This window comes from Mastigoproctus giganteus, chromosome 9 (genome assembly GCF_048544385.1).
Source record: "Mastigoproctus giganteus isolate SK-2022 chromosome 9, ASM4854438v1, whole genome shotgun sequence".
Classification (NCBI taxonomy): domain Eukaryota; kingdom Metazoa; phylum Arthropoda; class Arachnida; order Uropygi; family Thelyphonidae; genus Mastigoproctus; species Mastigoproctus giganteus.
In genome coordinates this window covers 156,520,633-156,540,168 of record NC_143583.1, presented here as the reverse complement: position 1 = coordinate 156,540,168, position 19,536 = coordinate 156,520,633, and the positions used below count along the sequence as shown (strand labels likewise).

At 37.5% G+C, this 19,536-nt stretch overlaps 1 protein-coding gene across 1 annotated transcript in view; it reads left to right on the top strand.

Annotated features, from left to right (window-relative positions):
* Positions 1-19,536, top strand: part of LOC150080833 (sodium/potassium-transporting ATPase subunit beta-like) — a 135,516-nt gene that overhangs the window by 63,741 nt on the left and 52,239 nt on the right. The window contains exon 3 of the mRNA XM_090381136.1: positions 4,473-4,592. Coding sequence (XP_090237262.1) covers positions 4,473-4,592 — 120 coding nt within the window. The remainder of the gene's footprint in view (positions 1-4,472; positions 4,593-19,536) is intronic.

The window sequence follows — 19,536 nt, the reverse complement described above, 5'->3', positions numbered from 1 at the left end:
AGAAGACAGAGTGGTAATCAATGGACACTGCTCAACGTGGACTAATGTTATTAGTGGAGTTCCTCAGGGTTCAGTGTTGGGTCCGTTGTTGTTTTCGGTGTTTATGAATGATATTGATGATGGGATATCAAGTTTAATGTCCAAGTTTGCAGATGATACAAAGGTTGGCAGGGTTGTTAAGGATACCACTGACGCTATGCTTCTGCAACAGGATCTGGAAAGGTTGAACAGATGGGCTGAGAGGTGGCAAATGAAGTTTAACATTGACAAATGTAAAGTACTACATATGGGAAACAGTAACCCCAGAGCAACGTATCAACTCTGCGGTACTACACTGACAGTGGTGGAGAATGAAAAGGACCTGGGGGTAATTGTGCAGGCAGATATGAAGTTCTCTGAGCAGTGCAGATGGGCTGAAAGAGTAGCTCATGGAGTATTGTCAGTGATATACAGGAATTTTTCTAGCAGGGATAAGGAGGTGATTATTCCCTTGTATAAGGCAATGGTTAGGCCACATCTTGAGTACTGTATACAGGTCTGGAGGCCTCATTTCAAGAAGGATGTAGAGCTGCTGGAACGGGTACAGAGAAGGGCAACAAGATTAGTGAATGGAACAAAGGGTTGCTCTTACGAAGAAAGGCTTAAGTTTTGCAAATTACAGAGTCTGGAGACTAGGCACCGGCGAGGTGATCTGATAGAGGTGTATAAGGCGTTGAATGGTTTGAGCATGCTCAATGCCAATGGGATTCTTCATCTTGCTCAGAATAATCAGCTCAGAGGGCATAAATTCAAATTGAGGAAGGACGGATGTCGGATAGATGTGCGGAAAGTTGCCTTTGGCCAGCAGGTGGTTGGTTGGTGGAACCGACTTCCATCACTTGTTGTTGAAGTTGATAGCCTAAACAAATTTAAGGCTCAACTGGACAGGTATTTCGAGCGAACGGAGGGGTGAAATGGGAGTGGTGTGTGTTTTTTTTTTTTTTTGGCTGATGCTGAATAAGCTTTCTTTCTTGCATCATATGCCTCTACTAATGCTAATGTACTGTAAATCAGCAAAATAAGTCCTCAATATTTTGTTGTTCCTCCTCGAGCTGCAATTACAGTCTTGCAACGATCTGGCATAGAGTTAATCAACTTTTGGATATACAGTTGCCCAATTTCATGGTACCACACCCTTACAATTAAATTTTCTGTTTATACTCCGGCACGTCAACCAAGTCAGTAGAGTTTACAATAAATCGTCAATACAAATATTTATTGTATTTAGTAGTCATGGGCTTGAACCCCGGTCCACTCAAGAAACTCATGCTATGCACTCTCGCTCCTGACCACTCAGCTATGTCAGGCCTAACCATGCTCTCCTGCAGTTGAATATTACTTGATGGCTTCTTCTGAGCAATTTTAGATGCCATTATGTACCAGCAATTTTCAAATCTGTACTGTTGCCGGGCCAGTCCAACACTGCAATGCCACCATTTTTGAGGTATGACTGCACCTTAAGGGAGAAAAACGAGGGAAAACATTGGTGTGAGTAAGTTTTAAGCCTTGTGAGACAAGAAGACAAGCTCATTAAATCTAAATATCATAAAACTTACCAATTTTTCTGTGTGGCAAGTTGCTGAGTCCTGTTGATAAATGCAATTTTGGACACCTGTGTGGTGATCCCAAATAACAGGTTTCAGGCACTCCTCCAACATAGCAGTGTAGGTTTCTGCATTCACCGTTCCATTAATAAATTTAATTTGCCACACCCCTTTGCTTGTTATGCATCCACAGACTATCTAACTGGCGGGGGACTTTACAGTTGGTGTTATGCAGTTTGGATGGTATGCCTCTGATTTTCATCTTCTGACATATCGCTTCCCATCCGAGCCATGCAGGTTGAATTTTGATTCATTAGAAAAGATGGTGTCCCATTGCTCTTTCGTCTGTGAAACGCGTTTTAGCCTAAGCAGTCACTTCTTCCTCATTTGTTGGGTCAACAAAGGCTTCTTCTTGGACTGATAGGCATGCAGACCACATTACGAAAGCTATCTTTGGATAGTTTGTGCACTTGTTTCAACACCAGAGGCCATCTCAAAGTCCAGTTTTAGATCAGGAGCACTAGCATGGCGATTATGAGGCATAGTTGTTCCAAATATTGATCTTGGGAAGGCATAGTCACTCTCTTACGGCCTGATCCAGGTCTTCTCTATACATCACAGGTTTCACGCTTTAATTTCAGCACCTGGGATACTGTTGACTGGTGGCAGCCAATTTTATCAGTGATAGCATGCGTAGAAAGCCCTTCCTGGGACAGAGCAACAGCTATTTTTTAACTTGGTGTCAACTGAACATATGGAGCCATGCTTACACCTCTGCATAATAGGATACTAATGAACGCACATACCCTTTCAATGCCATATTTATAGAAACAACTGATTGCAATACCTTGCAATTACTGTCTGATGCAATAAAGCGTTATCTGAAGCAATACCTTTTGATTTGCCACAAACAAATTGACTGTAATCAAATAATGTCTTATACGTTTCACTACAAATGTTACTTTTTTTTTAAGGTGATGCCGTTTTTTGTCTGCAACTGAACATGTTTATTTAAGCTGGAAGACAGGAATGAACCATTTAGCTGAAAAACAAAATGGCTGGTTTATGAGATCTGTTAAAAAAAAAAAATAAATAATATCTGTACTACTTAGCCTTGTTGCATGCAGATGCATACACACATTTTTCAGGGTTATTTCAAGTGACATTTCAAAGTATTTTACAAACCTTCAGGTAAGTGCTGCCATCCCTTACCTACCTATGTGTCTAATTGTAAGCAAAGTTTGTAATAGATGGCAACAAAAATTAGATTTTAAGATAGGTGGAGAACATGCTTGTTTGTTTGTTATTTGGTTTTTAGGAGCATTAGCAGCTAAGGCCATATTGCTCCGGGAATATGCGGTGGTCATTCCCTGACCTTTCCGTATTTGGTGGTGACGGGCTCGAACCCCGGTCTAATCAAGAAGCGTGATTACACACTGCTGCTCCTTCCCACCTGGCTATGGAGGTGCCCAGGAGAACATGCCTTGCAGAAACCAGATTTTTTTTTATTTTATATTTTTTATTCCATTTGATTTCTTTAATAATTTCACTGTAATATTTGGACATTCAAGCCAAAATTAGAACACATTATTATTTAAAATTATTTATGTACATAGGTTACATTTTTATAAATTTTCAAAATAATTTAAATCCTTACTCCTTTGGGCTCACACAATGCATATAAAACTCACTTGTGAAAAGATTAATCCCTTTTGTTGTTGTTTTGAGTGATTTAGTCCAGTAACTATCCCACCTTTGGAAGCACTTTTGCAAATTCAATTTTGAAATTGCTAAAACTTGAGCCCTTATATTTCTCTGTTTTTTGTACATCAACAAACTGATAATCCTTTCAGGGATTTTTCAGTCTAGGAAACAACAACAATAATGAAAAAAGTCAATCCTTGAGGGTACTGGATTATATAGTTTGCTGTAAACAGTGCAGCATTACTCCCATTGGGAAGTACTCTCTAATGCTTTTCCAGCAAGGGAAAGTCCGAAAAATTATGAGCCACAAAAGCTTGTTTCCCCCATGTCCAGAATAAAAATAAAATAAATAATCAAGAGATCCTTTAACTAGATTCTAACTTTACGAGAGAAAGGTGGAAATTGAGAGCTCACCATATGTATTTGATACACACTATTCTCATTTGGCAGAACATCCAAAAATCCAGTGTTGGGATTCAGCTAGTTCACGCAAACCTGTTCCTAGAATTTCCCGAGTTCGCCAAACCGGTCCCTAAAGGCTGTTTCACACCGAGCAGCATGCAAGCTACGCTACTAGTCTATGTTTGGTTTTTCTTTTTTACCTTGAAAAGGGGAAGTAAGGTGAGAGAGAACCGGTTTTTAAAATTTTTGATTCCCACCACTGCAAAAACCTATAAAGCAATTGATAGAAAAGAATCCCATTGTGTTTGGTTGTTGAAATTCATACAAATTAAAAATTTTTTTAATGTTTATGAATAGTTGTCAGCTAATCTGCATAGTGAAATTGGATGAGTTCCCTATCTGAGTGAGTTTAATACTTGAATTTCTATGTTCCAGTAAATTTTGATAGCCTTTTGTTATTTATAGCCCATCTATAAACTTATAGAAGAAATAATATTGTATTATGAAAAGTTATGGGTGTGAACATAACTCAGTGCCTATTAAAAAATGTTAATGAATATGCAAAGTTCACATGGATGTAAGTGTACCTGTTTACAGGTCTAAACTTTTTTTTTTGTGGGCTGAATTTGAATGACATTTGCATTATGATAAGGTGGGTTTTGCAATAGCATTAATGAATTTGCTTGTATTAGAAATGTGAGGGTGCAAGAATTTTATATTTTTACAATCAAGTTTGGCATAAAAATTCTTATGTATTATTTTAAACATTTTTCTTTGGTGCAGGACTTGGGTTTAGACCTCTCCCTCAGCCTGAGAATGTAGACAGTACATTAATTTGGTTCAAGAGTGGAAGCTCTGGTGGTTGGAATTACTGGGTAACTGCTTTGGATGATTATCTTCATAGTAAGTTTTTTAGCAAGCATTTTCACTTCAGCATATTTAATATTTAAATGCATCTTGTGTCTAGGAACACAAATTTATATATTGGCCCACTTATTTTGCATGATGAAGGAAAGCTTTGTATTAAAAAAAGTGTAAAAGTATTTGGAGTAGTTCATGAATTTCATTGAATGAAAGATCATCGATCTTTTTTGCTTTCCTGATTCTTGCCAAATTTTGGTAAGTCTGGTGAAAGAAAAAATGTATTTGCATACTTCAAATTATTGTAAATACAGTAGAAGCTCTATTAACAGATCTTTGCTTAACCGACTCAATGGAACACTCGCTTTTCCCTCTTTAAAGCGTACTGTCTCATGCCCACAGCATGCTGAAATATGCCATGGGCATCAGACTGCCCCGGTACTCAGTTTTTGAGTCTCAAACTTTCCAAAATATTTGTACTTTGCAGTACCCTCTGACACTGGAACATGTTCTTGAAGAAAGAGCAAATATAGGTGAACTCTTCCTCCTCCTTTGGTGAATACAGCTCTATGACAACTTTTAAATGCTCCCGATATTCCAATGACAAGTGTATTTATAAAATAAATTGTGGAAAGACATTTTGGCTTCTGTTGCCCTTGTTAAGCTGACATCAAACAACAAATGCATTAATGAATCAGCCTTGATCAGGTTACCTTGCAGACTTGTAATTTCCAAATGTGGTTTACAAAACTCAAGTCTCTTCTGATTCTTAAAAAATACACCTTTGTGCCCTTAACTAATCTAATTGCTCTTCTGTACCTGTTTCAACAGGCCCATATCTTTCTTAAAACAAGCTCTCTAAGCCATAATGCCATATTCAAGGAGTGGTCTAACCATTGCCTTATATGATGAATAACCACTTCCAGTGACAAAGTTCCTATATATCATTCAGAAAACCTCGTGGTTTGCTCTATTAATACACTGTTCAGTAAACTTCATGTGTGTATTTGCCCTGAAGTCCTCATTATGTACAGTATTAAGTTTTATGGTATCCAAGTGGTATATTACTCTGATTACTGCTACCTGAGTGCATGCAAGACCTTACATTTTTCAATGTTAAACCTCAGCTGCCATTTCTCAGCCCATCCAAATAATTGATCAGTCATGGTGAAGCGGCATATCCTGTTTACTGTCATAAACTAGCCTGTCTATCTTTGTGTCATCAGAAAACTTAGTGTTTCTCAACCTTTTTGTTGCTGTGACACACTTTTAAAGATGCTAAAATTTTGCAGCCCCCTACACACTCCAATCACTACTGTACTCATCTATTCACAAAAAAATTATTTCTGTTGGGTATATTTAATAATACACTATTTGTTTTAAATGCTTTTAATATCTCTTTTTTTTGAGCATACATGAATTACATGAAATTAAAAAAAAAAAATGTAAAAAATTAACATAATTATATAAAAACGAATGAAAATACAATTATAACATTTTAATCAGTGAGACAGTTGGGGTTGATGGGAGGCACATATTTGTTTTAATACGAGGATTTATTGTGGATAGACTTACTCTCAGCTCCTCTTTTACTGACTTTAGTTTCTCTCTCTTTTTTTGTTTAATCAAAGCAGAAAACCCTGTTTCTCACAAGTAGGAAGTGGAAAAACTGCAATAAAATTCTAATTGCCTTTTCCGAAATTTGTGGAAATTCGTTTTGAATTTTGACCCAAAATTTGCTAATTATAGTGTTATTAAAATGAATTTCCAGCAGTTGGTCACTACTGATCTCAGCTAATTCTTCTTCTTGCAGACTGAGTTCTAATGTTGGAAGGTTCCTTGCTGCAAATGGGTCTTTTACCCACAAATATTTTTTGGCAAGGGAAGTAATGCTCAATTTTTGTCTTTAACAGCTCTAATATTTTGCTTATTAAATTAATTATTTTAGCATAATTCATTTTGGCAGTCAAGGGAAACATTTCAAATTTTTTTTTTTTTTTTTTTTTTTTCATTTACATATTTTTCCACATCAGTACTGAAATTTTCTTTAAAGGCAAACAACTTGTTGGCAGAAGTGGGTAAATTTTCCTCTGTGCCTTGCATACTGATATTTAATTTATTAAGCTGCACGAATAAATATGCTAGTAAAGCTAATTTACAGCACCGAATTTCATCACTTAAATCAGGGGTGCATAAATCATGTCCCACGGGCCATTTATGGGCCACTGGACCCTTAATTGTGACCCGCGAACACAACGAAGTTTCCAAAAAACATTGTGATAAAAATATATATAATAGCGCAAAATGGAGTGTAGCAACTCCTGCACCATCTGTCGGTCAGCTTCTCAACGAGTGTGTGCACTTGTTGAGAAGCTGCTGCTACATTTTTGTGTACTTTCTAGTTCTAGTGTTTACCAGAAAAGTAAAGTATTCTCGAGTCTCTGGAACTTTCTAGAAACTGTCAAGTATATACTTGCACTTGTGTGGATTTTAGTCATTCAGTCAGTTAGAATTCAATCTTGCAACGTGCTCTTTCCAAATTTTCGATTATTAACAACTAATATTAATAATTCTTTAGTTTTTATTACATTGTTTGAGTGTTGTAAAAATAAAGCTAAGTGAATTTAATCATTTATGGAAGTTTTAATGACCTTTGTTATATAAAACCATAACGGTAATAAGAGGCCCTAGTAAATTCAAAATGTTTTTACAGTGAAGTTGAGAATACCTTTCAAGAAAAGTAAACTGATTTATACTTCTTTTTTGGAAACTGAGGGAAAGCCTGTTTGTAATATGTCAGGAATCGATAGCCGTTGTCAAATATGTCTGTTTTATATGTCAGGAATCGATAGCCGTTGTCAAATAATACAATTTGAAAAGAAATTATGACACGAAACATACAACCAAGTTTGTCAATCTCCAGGGTCAGGTACGCACAGACAAACTGAACCTTCTCAAAAAATCATTAAAATCGCTAACAATCAGTTTTTAAGAAAGTGTTAGAAGATGCTGAGAGTCAAAACTATTTATATCATTGCTCAAAAAATTGCCAAAAGGTCAAAACCATTTTCTGATGGAGAATTTGTGAAGGAGTGCCTTATAGCAGCAGCTGAAATTGTGTGCTCAAACAAAGCTGATGCCTTCAAAAAGATAAGTTTGTCTCGAATGACTGTTACTAGGAGAGTAGAAGAACTGGCGTTGAATGTTGTGGAGACATTGAAAACAAAGTTGCTAGCATGTAAATTTTACTCATTGTCATTGAATCAAAGCACAGATTTAACCGATACAGCTCGTTTGGCTATTTTTATTTGTGGGATTGACGACAAACAGTCTTTGAAGAACTGTTGGCTTTATGTCCCTTTGAAGGAACCACAAAGGGAACAGACATTCTGGAAGCTACGAAAACGACTTGCTAGATATCACCTCAGTTTGAAAGACCTTGCAGGGTTGGCGACAGATGTAGCCCCAGCTATGGTTGGAACAAAAGCAGTATTGGTAGCACTTTTGAAAAAAGAACAAGAAGTAGATACTAGCAGATTTACCAGCTACTATTTCATCATTCACCAGGAAAATTTGTGTGCCAAATCTCTCGGTTTTGAAAATTATCACAGACATGAATTTCATTCGAGCGAAGAGTTTGAATCATTGACAGCTTCAAAATTTTCTACAGACCGAATGGGATGCTGATCGTGGCGATGTTGTCTACTTCTCCGACATGATTAAGCCATTCAAAAGTGCCCACTAGGATTTTTGAGTTGAAAGATGCCACACAAAAATTCATGACAGTAAAAGTCAAGCCAGTATCAGAGTTCGACCATCCGAAGTGGTTGGCCGACTTTGCCTTCCTTATGGATATTTCTTCTCATTTGAATGAGTTTAATTTGAAGCACCAGTCAAAAGATCAACTGGTGCATGTCCTGTTTAATCACATCAAAGCTTTTCAGATGAAATTAGAACTCTTTAAGTGCCAACTTCAAGACCAGAATTTAACTCATTTCCAAGGAATGTTGAAATTGCAGTCTGCAATATCTCAGCTCCAGACCAAGTTCCAAGATTTCCGAGCTCAAGAAAGAACCTTGAACATGGTAACTAACCCCTTCTCTGTGAATGTGATGGAGACTCCAGGGGACCTACAAATGGAAATCATTGACCTTCAGTGTGACTCAGATCTGAAAATCAAATTTGATGAAGTGTCTCTCCTAGAAAATATGTAGAAAAGGGAAAATTTGTCAATTTAAGAATGTATGCAGCAAGAATTTTCTCCCTCTTCAGAAGCACTTACTTATATGATCAGATGCTTTCTAGAATGAAGCATTCCAAGTCAAAATCGAGGAAACAAGTTACTGATTGTCATCTGGAGCACTGCCTCCAATGAGCTACCAGAAATAGTTCCTGACATTGAATTATTAGTAAAAAATAAACAGTCAGTTTTCTCATTAATTGAATCTTTCATTACTATTGTATAAAATTTGCTTATAAATGCAGTTGGTTTCATTCATTTAAAATTTAAACGATCCCTAGGTTTACAAAACAACATTATTACATGGAGTCGAATTCAGAAACAACTCTCAAGGGCTGTATTTTCAAGTCGAAAAATTAAAAGAATCACATTATAGTAAAGTGCATGGAACAAAACTGCAAATGGTTTTAAGTGTTTTTGCTCATCAAATTTTCCCTTAGTTGTTGCTTCTGAATTTGAGCTTAAAAGTGGTATATAAGACTGGTGTATTGTATGGTCCGCGACGTGTACCAAATTTTCAAGTTGGCCCATGACTTCCAAAAGGTTGAGCACCCTTGACTTAAATAATCACAAAATTTTGATTGCTCCAGTGGAAAAAAAAAAAAAAAAAAAAAAAAATGAGCATTTCCTCACACAACTTATACATATGCATAAGTACATTTCCTTTCAATAGCCACCAAACTTCAGCATGCATTGTTAAAGAAAAATGATCACACTCCAGTTCCTCATAATTTTCCGAAAATGTGTTTTTTCTGGTCTAGTTTTGATATAATTATAGTAATCGTGGCATGTGATACAAGAATGCAAGCGTATGAGCTTATGTAGCATCAACCAAAAAAAAAAAAAAAAATTCACACAACCCTTCCCTCTAAATGTTCGTCCAGTTCCTCCTTAAATTTATTTAACCTATCAACTTCCACGATGACAGATGGAAATTTTTTCCAGTAATTAACCACACGCTTGCTAAAGGCAAATTTCTGCACATCTATTCTACAGCTGTCTTTCCTCAATTTGAATTTATGTCCCATTAGGTTCATAATCTGAACAAGTGGAAGAATCGCCTCCGTAGCCAGGGGGGGGAAGGAGCAGCAGTGCATAGCACACGCTCCTTGATTAGACCGGGGTTCGAGCCTGTCACCACCAAATACAGAGGGTGCGGAAAGGTCAGGGAATGACCACCGCGTATCCCGGAGCAATATGGCCTTAGTTGCTAATGCTCCTAAAAACCAAATAACAAACCCATCAGAATTCAGCATGCTCAAACCATTCAAGGCCTTATGCACCTCAATCAGATCACCTCGTAGGTACCTAGTCTCCAGACGCTTCAGTTTGCAAAACTTAAGCCTCTCTTGGTAAGAGGATCCCTTCATTCCCCTCACCAATCTTGTTGCACTTCTCTTACACACTCAAGCAAATCTACATCCTTCCTAAAATAGGCCTCCAGACCTGAATGCAGTACTCCAGCCTCTGTATAAGGCAGTGCCTTATACAGAGGCTGGAGTGGTAAATATTGTAAGATGACGTGGTAAATATTGTAAGATTCCCAAGTCTCTTAATGTAAAATTTTTCTCATCATCTACTGCAGACAATGCCTGAGCAAATGTTGTGTGTAAATAGCATGCTTTTAAATTCTAAATAATACCCTGATCCATAGGTTGGATAAGTGAAGTAGTATTTGGCAGTAGAAATATGACTCGTGTTCGAATTGAAAACATCTAGATGCATAGGATGTCCTGGAGCATTATCTAATAGAAACAATATCTTGAAACAATATCTCGTTGTCTTTACAATAATTTTCAACCGTGGGAATGAAGCAGCATTTAAACCAATCCTCAAAGAGAGATATTATTATCCATGCTTTCTGGTTCGATCGGAAATGCATGGGTAGGGTGGCTTTATTCATTCTCTTAAATGCACGAAGATTTCCAGAAGGGTGCACAAGCAGTGGTTTTAATCTGTAACCTCCCACTGCATTAGCCTCAAGCAAGAGCGTGGCCCTATCTTTTGACGACATGAAACCTGGCATTGTATTTTTCTCTTTGGCAATGTATGTTTGATCCGGCATTTTTTTTCCAATACAGAGCAGTCTTGTCAACGTCAAACATTTGCTGCATTGAATCATCAATAATTTTTCCAACAGATCACAAAATTTCTCTGCACCTGCAGAATCGGCACTGGTGACTTCACCGTATACTTTAATGTTGTGGAAACCAGCGTGATGCTTGAACCTATTAAACCATCCGTTGCTTGCTACGAACTTGGTTTGGGGTTCACTGTATTTATCCTTAATATCTTTATAAATACGTGTTGCTTTTGCTTGAATGGCCATTGGACTCGGGGCTTCTGAATATAATTTTCAATCCATATTATTAACAGCTGTTCCATCTTCGAAATAGCACCTGAATGCTGTTTTGTGATCACTGTTGATCTTAAATGCGTTAATTCTTTAACATGTTCTTTTATATATGCACACTGTCCTTTAAAATAGTATTCACCGTTGAAGCAGCGAGACCTAATTCCCTTGCGATAGATGACAAACTTTGTTCTGCTTCGTACTTAATCATTTTCATATTCATTTCTAAATAAGTTTTGTTTCCTTTCCTGGCATTACCACCACTTGCACTTTTCGTTGGTCGCTTCCCCTTAATCATTGTAATAAATAAATAGGAATGAAGAGGAGTTTCTGAAAATTTGTTTTTTATATGATTGAAGATTCCAGTGAAGGGGAACACATTTCACCATAATAGCATAAAAACACACACAATTGCAGTTATCAGTATTATCGCAACTGCAATAAGATCGAGTTTACTACCTGCTTATAATTAGATGCACTAACAGAAAAGCCCAATAAACTGGAAAGTGCAAATTGTTTTAATTGTTTTTTGGTTGTGACCTCCAGAAACGTGCTTAAGAAAAATATCACAAAGGCATTCAAAATTGATTCTTATAACCAGAACATATGATAATGATAAAAGTGTAGTGCAATTTCCATTATAAATATGACCTTTTAGAGTGATAAATAGTTTAGTAATATAGAGAAATTTTCAACTTCCAAGGACTTGGAATGAATTACAAAAAAAAAAAAAAAAAAAAAAAGTGTTATTATGATATTTTCACGATATCCCCATTTATTCCTACAGGATGCAAAACAGGCTTCCAAGTTTTTTTTTTTTTTTTTTTTTAAGTCTGCACCGTCCTTCAAAAACTTACATAAAATCGAATTTCTGTAAGTCGAGCATTATGTAAATCGGGGAATTCCTGTACATGAAGTACAATTGATCGTAGCTAAATAGCATCAGTATTGATTGCATCAGAGGTTAAGCAAATTTAAACATCAATACTGAGAATAGAAGAAGGAAGAAAACATCATTGGAGGATCACTACTGTTACCATCTATCCAGGGTATTTCGTATGTCCAAACCGATGCAAAATAATTTTTGGCGGTAATAAGATAGAATACAGTGATAATAATACAATGGCCACCTCGAAATTACATGTAGATCCTTTACAAGGGAAGGTAATAATAGGTTCCCATGAACACATCCATTTTCCTGATTGGAGATACAGTGGGTGGGAGACCTAAAATGAAATTGTTGGAAACGTATACCAGTGAAAGACAAATGTAATGTGACCACATACCCAAGCTTGGTAGTCAAACTTCAGTGATCCCTAGAGCATGTTAACAGTTAAAATGGTCAGTGAGAGGAAATCACAAATGAGCTGACTCGCAGGCCAATTGATAAAACTAAGATTAGAACCAGCAACCATCAGAAAAACACTTCACAAAATGGCTTTATCGTGGTTGTACAGCTACTTGTGAACAGAAACTGTCTCCCAGGAAACATTACTGCCTATTCTAGTGCAAAGAACAGAAGCATTGGACATTATAACTAACAGTGGCAGAGCATGATTAGAATGATGAATCATGCTACACACTCCATCATCATCAGCCATTTTCAATCCACTGCAGGATGAAGGCCTCTCCAGCAACTTTCCAGTTCCTTCTGTTTTGAGCACTGGCCATCCATTTACTACCCAAAAACTCATGAATTTCATCTATCCATCTCCGCCTTTGTCTTCCAGATTTTCTTCTAGCTCCTCTTGGGTAGTCCATCTGTCATCATGTCTTCGAGCTATGTGTCCTGCCCAAGACCATTTTAGTTCTTTACACACTTCAGCAAGGTAGAAAACCATGAATGCAGCTGTGTTGTGATATTTTGAACAATTCTACTGCCTTAGCTGCATTGTGGCAATTTTTTTTGGAGAGGGGGCCATATTTATATTAGCACGACAATGCTCTTTGCTTCAAAGCATGGTCATTATGGTAGTACTTTGAAGAGAATAATGTGGTAAACCTTCCATTTTTTAATCTGTAGCCCTTATCTCTGAATCCGTTTGAACAATTTGGAATGTTTTTGTATAACACAGAGCAAGAACACAATGTCCTGGTTCAAGCAGAGAACTAGCCATGGCCTTGCAGGAGGAGTGGAACAAAATTTCAGTCTCCAAAAACTTGTAGAAAGTGTCCTGAAAGTTAATTGACTAACAGACTAACATTTGTAGAGCCCGTGATCAATCAACAAACAACAACAACAACAACATCCTAATGGTAGAGATCTCTGATCCCACAGGAGGTACACAAACTGTCAGTGACTCTATTGTCAGGGAAAACAGGAAAGATATTGTATAAAAAGGATAAGTGGAATAGGACCAGGGCTAAAGTTTTAGATATTATAGAGCAGCTATCATCTTTTAAGAGCACGAAAGGTGATGTTGTTGTACATGCTTCTATTGATAATATTAAGAGTAGATCTGAGGATTTACTTAACAAATACAAGGAAATGTTGACTTTTTACGATTAAATTTGATGATGTTTGCAATTCTGCCCAGACACAATAGAAGGAAGTATGCATATGATATGAGCTTTGTTGATCAATTTGGCTCTGGAGAGACTGTGCAAAGCTCATGGCATATTCTCAGTGTAATGTGTGTTTGTTATCAGGAGACTTTTATGCAGGAGTGGAATACAGTTAAATAGAATGGTTGTAAGGATATTTGCTGATGCTATAGAGGCAGTGTTAGGTGGGTCATAAAATTGCTAGCCTGAGGGGGGGGGGAATACACAGACTAACAGATTAACAGCAGGACCAAGCAGCAGTGAAAATGATTCTTGCACAGCTTCTGTTGGGGGCATACAGCAGCCAAAAAAGCAATATGTTTGTGATTACAAGGCCTGCTGGGACATGCAAATATATAGGCTATGTTAGGGGTAATAAAAACAAAAATAGGTGCATGTATATTTGCTTGTACACTAATGCTAGGAGAATAGTAAACAGATTTGATGAATTTGAAGTACTAGTTGTCATGAAATGCAGACATAGTAGTGATATTGGAAACATGGTGCCACCCAGATATAAAGGGTGTGGAATTTGAATATAGTGAATACAATGCATACAGGGAGGAGTAATGTTCTTCTGGGTAGAAGTATATTGAGTTTTAAGGCAGTGCACCTAGATGGTGGGTGGCCAGTGCAATGTTGATTCAATGTGGTGTGACATAGGCACTAGGAAACAAATGAGAGAGGTGTTGTAGGCCTAGTGATTGTGATGATAAACAACTAATACAGGTAGAGTGAGCCAATAGATTGGAATGTCTTATATGGGGGATCTTAACTTTCCAGATATTGACTGGCATTTGTGGGTTGTTCACATGCATAGTCACAGAAATTTTCTTGATTTATTGATTGTTTTCTACACCTGCATATTAGAGTGAACAAGAAAAAGCAATATTTTTGATCTGATTATAAGCAGTGACCCTTCATGCATTAAAAATATACAGATAACAAACCGCAAAGTGTGGCAGTGAAAGTAAAAGGCTCTTCCTTTTTTCCCCCCCTTAAATTCTATTTAGTGGACCAACTGACCTAACTGACAACAAATTCTAAATGGGAAGTATTCAGAGAAGTAATCATAGAAGCTAAAAAGCTTTTTATACCAACTAAGAGATATTAATCAAGGTTTAGACCTAAATGGATGCCACATTAACTGATGATGAGACTAGTGGCAAAGAAGAAAAATGTGTGGGATGATTATAAATCACCAGTGACATGGAAACCTACAAGTACAAACTAGTCTGCAATTGGGCCAGATAAAGCAGATTATGATAACAAGTCATTGGCTAAGAATGCCGATAAAAGTAGCAAAGAATTCTTTGCTTATGTTAACGCTAGAAGGAAAGGAAAGAACAAAATTGGCCCACTGTGTGTGGCTGGCATAACTATTGATGATCCTGTTTTGCTGACAAACTAAATAAATATTTTGCATTTACATTCACATGGGAAGAAGTTTTTAGGAATGGGAACACCAGAAATGCACCAAGTTTTAATGGAGCTGAGCTAAATGATTTTGTTATAACTGAGAAGAAAGTGGAAGAGAAATTGCTGAAGCTAAAAGTAAATAAGGCACTTAGAGCTGATGGGATCTATCCAATTATATTTAAATAAGCAGTAAAAGAGGTATATACACCATCCTTGGATTCAAGGAAGTTTCCTATAGATTGAAGGTTTACAAATGCCTCTCCTGTACACAAAGGGCAATGTGAGCAATTATAGACCTGTAAGCTTGATTTCTGTTCCAGAGAAAATAATGGAGTCAGTGGTTAAAGAAGTAATAGTAGTGGCATGTGATGCAAGTGTATGAGCTTATGCAGCATCAGCCAAAAAAAATAAAACCATTCCCTCCAAATGCCTCTCCAGTTCCTCCTTAAATTTATTCAACCTATCAACTTCCACAACGACAGATGGAAGTTTGTTCCAGCAATTAACCACCCGCTGGCTAAAGGCAAATTTCCGCACATCTATTCTACATCTGTCCTTTCTTAATTTGAATTTATGCCCCCTTCGGTTCGTAATCTGAACAAGTGAAGGATCCCATCAGAATTCAGCGTGCTCAACCCATTCAAGGCCTTATACACCTCAATCATATCACTGTGCAAGTGCCTAGTCTCCAGCCACTGCAATTTGCAGAACTTAAGCCTCTCTTGGTAAGAGGAACCCTTCATTCCCCTCACTAATCTTGTTGCCCTTCTCTGTACACGCTCAAGTAAATCTACATCCTTCCTAAAATGAGGCCTCCAGACCTGTACGCAGTACTCAAGGCGTGGCCTGACCATTGCCTTATACAGAGGGACAATCACCTCCTTCTCCCTGATAGCAAAATTCCTATATATCATTGACAAAACCCCATGATCTGCCCTGTCAGCCTGTCTGCATTGCTCAGAAAACTTCATATCTGACTGCACAATTACTCCCAGGTCTTTCATTTTCTACCACCTTAAGTGTAGTACCACATAGTTGGTACGTTTCTCTGAGGTTACTTCTACCCATATGCAGTACTTTGCATTTGTCAAGGTTAAACTTCAGTTGCCACTTCTTAGCCCATCTGCCCAAATTATCTAGATCCTGTTGCAGTAGCACACTGCCATTACTGTCATTAGCAACCCTGCCAACCTTTGTATCATCTGCAAATTTTGACATTAAGCCTGATATACCTTCATCAATATCATTGATAAATATACAAAACAACAGTGGACCCAACACCGAACCCTGTGGGACTCCACTAATAACATTAGTCCACGAAGAACAGCACCCATTGATTACCATCCTCTGTCTTCTCCCACTTAACCATCCTTTTATCCATTGTAGCAACTTACCCTTAATACCATTCTGCTCCAAATTGTACAATAGTCTTCCATGCGCAACAGTGTCAAAAGCTTTCCTGAAATCCAAGTATATAATATCAAAATTATTTTTTGCATCCAGTTCCTTTGTAACCCCATCATAATATCCAATCAAATTTGTCAGACAAGTCTTTCCCTAAACAAACCCATTCTGTGTCTAAATTATTGCTGCAGTCTTATACGTGGCATGCATCTTTAACCAGTGATTTCATTATTTCACCTGGAACAGAAGTTAAACTAACTGGTCTGTAATTACCCATGTCACTCTTTGATCCCGCTTCGTGAATTGGGGATACAGTTGTCCATCTCCAGTCCATGGGAACCTCCCCCGAGTCCAATGATGCTCTCATAATTATGGCTAAGAGTTTGCTTAGTTGCTTTGCCGTCTCCTTTAATATAACTGGATAGATCCCATCCACTCCAGGTGCCTTTCTTATGTTTAACTTCAACAATTTCTCCTCCACTTTGCTCTCAGTTATTACAAAATCATTAAGTATTCTGCTACAATTTGATAACCTTCTGCCATTTTCAAACCTTAATAATTCCTCATGTGTGAATGTAGATGCAAAATACTCATTCAGTTTGTTTGCTGTCTGAGCAGGAACATCAACAGTCGAACCATCGATGTCAAGTGGACCAATCAGATTCATCCCCTTCCTTTTAGAGTTTATATAAGTAAAGAAATCCTTGCTGTTTTTCTTAGCATCTTTTACCAAGGATTTCTCGTAATCTGCCTTCGCCTGCCTAACCTCCTTTGTGACCTGATTACAGACTAGCTTATATCTGCCATAGGCTTCTGAGTCGCTTGATAATTTATATGCATCCCATGCATTTTTCTTCTCTGTTACTAGTCTTGTTAGTTCATTAGATAACCATTTTGGCCTAAACCTTAAACAATATTTCTTAATAGGTAAGAAACTTTTAGTAGCTTCCACGATTAATTCCTTGAATGCTTCCCACTTAGAATTTACTGTTGGTAACATCGTCAGTTGATCCCAATGTACAGAATTAAAAACTGTCGGAGACCACTGTACTTGCCCTTACGGAAGCAAAAACCCTTTCCTTTACTCCTGATGGTAATTAAATCTTTAAGTAAATCCCACATCAGTACATTGTGATCACTGCCACCCAGTGTTTCCTTTATCTGCAAATTCTTAATACACGAATGATCACTTCTGATAACCAGATCAAGAGTATTACTCTCTCTGGTTGCCTCTCGAACATGCTGCTGCAGAAAACAATCATCCAATAAATCCACAAAAGTCTGACTAGTGTGTGAGTGACCAACCCACAAGTTCCAGTCAATATCTGGGAAATTAAAATCCCCCATTATAAGACATTCTGATTTACTAGCCCACTCTATTTCTCTGTACAATTGTTCATTGTACTCATTTGAGTCATTAGGCCTATAACACACTCCTACTCTTATTTTTGCTTTCGCAGTGCTTATGTCACACCAAACTGACTCAACAGTGCACTGTTCATCTATATCAACTGGATGCACTTCTTTTGATTTTGTTTTTCTTAATTAACAGCATAATGCCTTCTCCCTTTCTATCCTGTCTATCCTTTCTGTACACATTGTACTCCCCAAATTCCAGTTCTGCATTCCTTATATCTGTGTGACACCATGTCTCTGTTATCCCAACAATATCCGCCTTTGATGTCTTTACCAACACTTCAAATTCATCAAATTTATTTACTATACTTCTAGCATTGGTATACATGCAAGCATACATGCTCCTATTCCTATTCCTAACACATCCCACACCTCTGCCTACGGCTACTGTTAATCTATTAGTCCTTGTATCCGCCCAAGCTATCAGTTTTCCGACTCACCTAACACTGCCTCAATAGCATCAGCAAATATTCTTGCACCCTTGCTATTTAAGTGTATCCCATCCCTGTAGAAGCAGTCTCTCCTGTTAACAAGTACAGTCCAGGCTGAAAAAAATCCTATTCCTTGAGCCTTGCACAATCTTTCCAGGGCCGAATTGATCGACAAGGCTCTCATCGTATACTCCCTCCTATTGTGTCTGGGCAGAATTGCAGACACTTTCAAATTCAACCCTAATTCTCGGCTTTTGTTCAATAGTGACCTGTACTTGTTAAGTAATTCTGCCGGTCTCCTACTCTTAATATTATTAGTGCCAACGTGTACAACTATATCACCTTTTGTGTCCTTAAAAGATGATATCCGCTCTACAACGTCATCAACCTTTGCCCCTGGCAGACATACCTTGGTCCTGTTCCACCTATCCTTTTTACAAAGCATGTTTCCCCGTTTCCCTGACAATAGAATCACCAACAACTACTAGTTCCTGTGGGACCAGTGCATTCTGCCTTTGGGGTTGCCACTGTGTTGTGTGATGACCATTGCAAGCTGATTTCCTTACATCGCACGCACACACACACACACAAAGACATCCCCCATGGCAATATCATGTTCCGTTCCAGAGAGTTTGGCAAACATTTCACAAGTTGCACATTTTTTTTAGGCTGTGATGCGTTGGAGAATCGCCCCCCCCAGTTCTCCCCCAAGTCACAGCACTCCTGCCACTTTGTGCCCGTTGCTTTGCTGCTCTAGTTTGGGGCATGATACTTTAAATTAATAAGATCAATAAATTAAATTAATTAAATGTCAATACTACGCTATCTAATAGAAACAGAAGCGTATTACACTATATAATTATACGTTAGAGCTACCTAGCTACCTCAATTAAAAATTTGAATTCCCTACCACTATATACAAAATCAATGACTGCAAGATTTGAACGAAGTAACGGTTTTACCTATATGAAGTATTAATCCACAAAAACTCTTTATCTAAATTAAAATAAAAATAACCAGCGTTACTATAAGACTACGTATTAAGTACAATATAAAAAACAATTATGTAAATAAAAAGGCAACACTTATCATTTTTTTCGGAGCTGTATTATAGGATTACCTTAACAGGAATGTAAATTATACAGGAATTAGTGTGGATTTGTTGGGAGGGGTATCCTG